General features: G+C 41.1%; 2 protein-coding genes across 2 annotated transcripts in view; one reads left to right on the top strand and one right to left on the bottom strand.

Annotated features, from left to right (window-relative positions):
* CSUI_010069 (uncharacterized protein) overlaps positions 1-1,797 on the top strand; it is a gene marked incomplete at its 5' end in the record, with an annotated part of 3,219 nt that extends 1,422 nt beyond the window's left edge. The window contains one exon of the mRNA XM_068070175.1: positions 383-1,797. Coding sequence (XP_067917850.1) covers positions 383-507 — 125 coding nt within the window. The remainder of the gene's footprint in view (positions 1-382) is intronic.
* A 476-nt stretch (positions 1,798-2,273) lies between these two features.
* On the bottom strand, positions 2,274-3,685 carry CSUI_010068 (uncharacterized protein; the record flags this gene model as incomplete). Its single annotated transcript, XM_068070174.1, has 1 exon — positions 2,274-3,685. A coding segment is annotated over one exon (222 nt), but the record flags the coding sequence as incomplete, so codon positions are not given.

Raw genomic sequence — 3,685 nt, 5'->3', positions numbered from 1 at the left:
ATCTCCTTCTCTGCCTATCTATCTCCTTCTAGCAGTGCTGCGTGTATCACTTGTTACTTACCTTCAAACAAGCATATTCATCACGATCTACGAGCTGCAAAGAGAAGCGAGAAAAAGAAAAGAATTGTTCCTTTCCCCGCTAAAGAGGGGAGAAGAGAGAGACAAAGATGTGTGCATGTTTAGCTACCATTCACATTGAGTGATCTCTATATCTCTCTTTTCAGAAAAGCAACCGATCCTTAGGCGAGATGATACTTGATGTGTCTATACACCCTAGGGAAGGATGTTCCCATGCTTCCAAAACTTCACTTTGTTTCTTCAGATGTAAGATGGATGGAATGTGAATCTTTTTCTTTTTCTTTCTTTCTTTCTGTCTTTTCAGTTGTCTCATCTAGAGGCGTGTTCTATAAACTTCTCTTTGATCCTGTTGAAGGAGGAGAGATGAGAGCACTCTCCTGCGAGACCCTCTCTTCTTCTTCTGCTTGGTCCTCTTCTCTCTCGAAGTAAGGGAAAGACTTTTCTTCTTCTTATTCTTCTTCTACGCCGCCCATGTAAGGAGGAGAAGAAGAAACACGTTACAGAGGAAAAAGAAAGAAAGAGAGAAGGAAAGGAAAGAATCTAAGAGAGAAGAGAAGAGTAAGGGATGTATGGGGACATCTTTGGAGGCAGATTTCTCGACGTGAAGGGGAGAAGCGAGAAAGAAGAGAAGAAGAAGAAGAAGAAGTGTTTGGAAAAGAGGAGTTGAAGAAGACGGAAGAAGCAAAGGAGGAGGAAGAAGAAGCAAAAGAGGAGGAAGAAGAAGAGAGGAGAGTAAAGAAAATAGTGAGACAAAAGAAAAGAGAGAGGTTTCGAAGGCTAGTCTTTCTCTTTTTCTTCGTTTTCTCGGCTAGATAAGTGTCTATGCAGAAGTTTACAAGATTTTCTTCATGAATGATCTAAGGAAGCAGCTTGTCTAGATGTCTTTTTCTTCTCTTAATTAAGTTTTTCTTCCATCCTAAAGAAGATAGTCTGTCCGTGTGTATGGACACCTTCGTATTCATCGAGCATGTAGAGAGAGAGATGAGAAAGTGTTGCGGGGTATAACTGCGTGCCGTTAAGGAGAGTGCTGATAGCTCAAGAAAAGTGAGAAAGAGGGACAGAAAGACAGGATAGAAAACAGAGGAGAAGATAAAGAGGTGCGTGTATACACATACTATAGTCGGACGTCGAGGAGATCAGTCAGTCACTTAGAAGAATGAGAAGAAAGACGAGCAAGAATAGCGAAAGTACTGCCGATCATCACACAGGAGAGAAAGATTGATGGATGATAGATCGATTCTGAAAGACGCGTTTTTTTTCAATGAGGGAAGAAAATAGTGAAGAGACGGGCCTTTTCGTTTTGGTAGGGGAAGAAGATCGATGTATCGACACCCCACACAAACGACGTAGAGGAGAGATGATTAAGATCAAGTTGAGAAAAAGAGGATTCTTGGACGGAGTGTACCGTTTCTCTTCTTAAGTACGACCATCTAAGGGGAGTTTTAGAAAATATCTCACGAGGTATATCTGCATATACACCCCAGAGTGTACGTACACCCCAAAAAAAGAAAAGAATGAGTGTACATACACCTCAGAGAGGACATAATATCTAGGGGGATGAGAAAGACAGTGATGAAGAACGAGAGTATGGGATGCCGTCGGTTTCTTTTCTTTTTTCTTCAAACTTTTGAAAGAAGTCCGAGAGTTTCGGTTTCCTTTCTCGAAATGATCTATTCCGTTTTCCCTAACAATCCGGCGAGAGAAAGATGTTCTCTTTCTTCTTATCAAAATAAAAAAATAAATGCATGCATGCATGCGTTTTCTCTCCATTAGAGAGGTCATCTTCCTCGGCAAACATCGCACGTATTAAACCCGTCCGCTCCTGCAGCACATATGAATAGAACTGCATCTCTATATCAAACATATGGATGTATACACACGTACGTATACATACATAGGAAGTACATCCATATGTTTGATATACAGACATAGGTGTCGAGAGATTCGTATATATGGCTAGAAGCTTGCGCATGCAGTGGTACCTATGTGATCTCCCTGGAAGTATGTGTGCTGGGAGACAATAGAGACACATACGTAAAAAAGGGGAGTTGAAGCCGTAGACACTAAATGGACCTCCCTCTCTACATGCATATCTACGTAGATATACAGAGATAGATATCCATATGTATGTATATATGTATACGCTTATGTCTCCAGGAAGTTTTCCTCGGGTGACCGAGCGTTCGATGAGAGAGGAGACAGATGGAGAAGAAGACTTTAGATTTCTATGTGCTTTTGATAGGAAAAGTTCTTATCCTGACAGATACTTCTAAAACGTCCGAAGATCTTCTTTCCGAGTAAGAAAGAAGTCCGTCCCAAGAGACGTGTGTAGGAATGCGTAGAAGGACAACTCGAGTCAGAAAGTTTTATACGTTCGACTCGCCAGGATAAAATGAATTTGAAAGGAAAGACAAGCCGTTTCTTCATGAGGGAGAGAACTCCAAGCAAAGAGATGCTTTTAGAATCTTGCTTCCTGTATCATTCATCCTCCTGCATACGAGTCACCCCTACTTAATCTTTCTTCAAGTCGGCAACTTCTACATAGAAAAAAGAGAGAGAGAATGAACGAATGAAAGCCAAGAAGAATCACCGCATGCAAAAAGCTAAATGGAGACGAAAAAGAGAAGAGAAGAGAAAAAGATCTCTAGACCACCAGCATAATATCGTTGCCGCCCCTTCTTCTTCTTATGAGAATGATACTGCTGTCTCTTTTTCCTAACTAACTGAAAAAGTCTTCTCAGTTTTGTCCTATCTAGTGTCCTCCTACTGCTTACTATCTTCTTCTTTTTCTTTCGCATTCTTATTCATATGGCAATGTCTTCTCTTTTTTCTCTTCAAATGATTAAAACTGCCTCGAAAACAAAAGTTTCCCTCCTCCTCCTTTTCCTTTTCTTCTTCTTCCACGCCTTCTCCTCTTTCTTTCTTCTCCCCGTCTCTTTTCCTCTTCGTCTCCTACTTGCCTTCTGGCTTGTCTTCCACACCCCCCACCCCAAGTCCTCCCCCCCCCTCACTCACTAGACGAAGAACGATACAGAAACGCATTATCATGAAAAGAAAAAGAAGAGGACGAATCCCAAGTAGCTACAGTAGTGAGAGGAATAGCCATGACTGTTAGATTGATACCAATACGACTACTACTAGTAGTAGGTGTATATGAGGTGCTATGAGTAGCATTCAAGGTGTTCTAGGCCGCCTAGTATTGTAATTCGCTGTATGGATATCTTAGTCACACATCACAAGCAAAGAAACAAGAAAAAGACGAAGAAAATGAAGAAAATGAAGAAGCAGACCAATACTACTCCAAACTCCTATTACTACGACTCCCTAAACTACGAGTGGTCCTAGTAGTGAGAATCCATCTTCATGAGACGGTGTAGGTGTCTATCTATCTATCGAAAAAGAAGAAAAAGAAAAAGAAAAAGACGCAACACATAAAGAACTTGTCAAACACTTCTTCCTCCTCCTCCTCTTCCTCTACATACACATGAGAGATCTTCTTCTTCTTCTCAGATCCCTGCCTGGCTGCCCGTGTCTTTTCTTTCTTTCTTTTTCTTTCTTTCTTTCTTTCGATTTTCTTCTCTTGAGGTGCAGGGAGTTTTCTTCTTCT

The sequence above is a fragment of the Cystoisospora suis genome, assembly GCF_002600585.1.
Source record: "Cystoisospora suis strain Wien I chromosome Unknown contig_6625, whole genome shotgun sequence".
Lineage (NCBI taxonomy): Eukaryota > Apicomplexa > Conoidasida > Eucoccidiorida > Sarcocystidae > Cystoisospora > Cystoisospora suis.
Note: the sequence above shows the minus strand (reverse complement) of the source record. Positions and strands in the feature narration are given on the sequence as shown.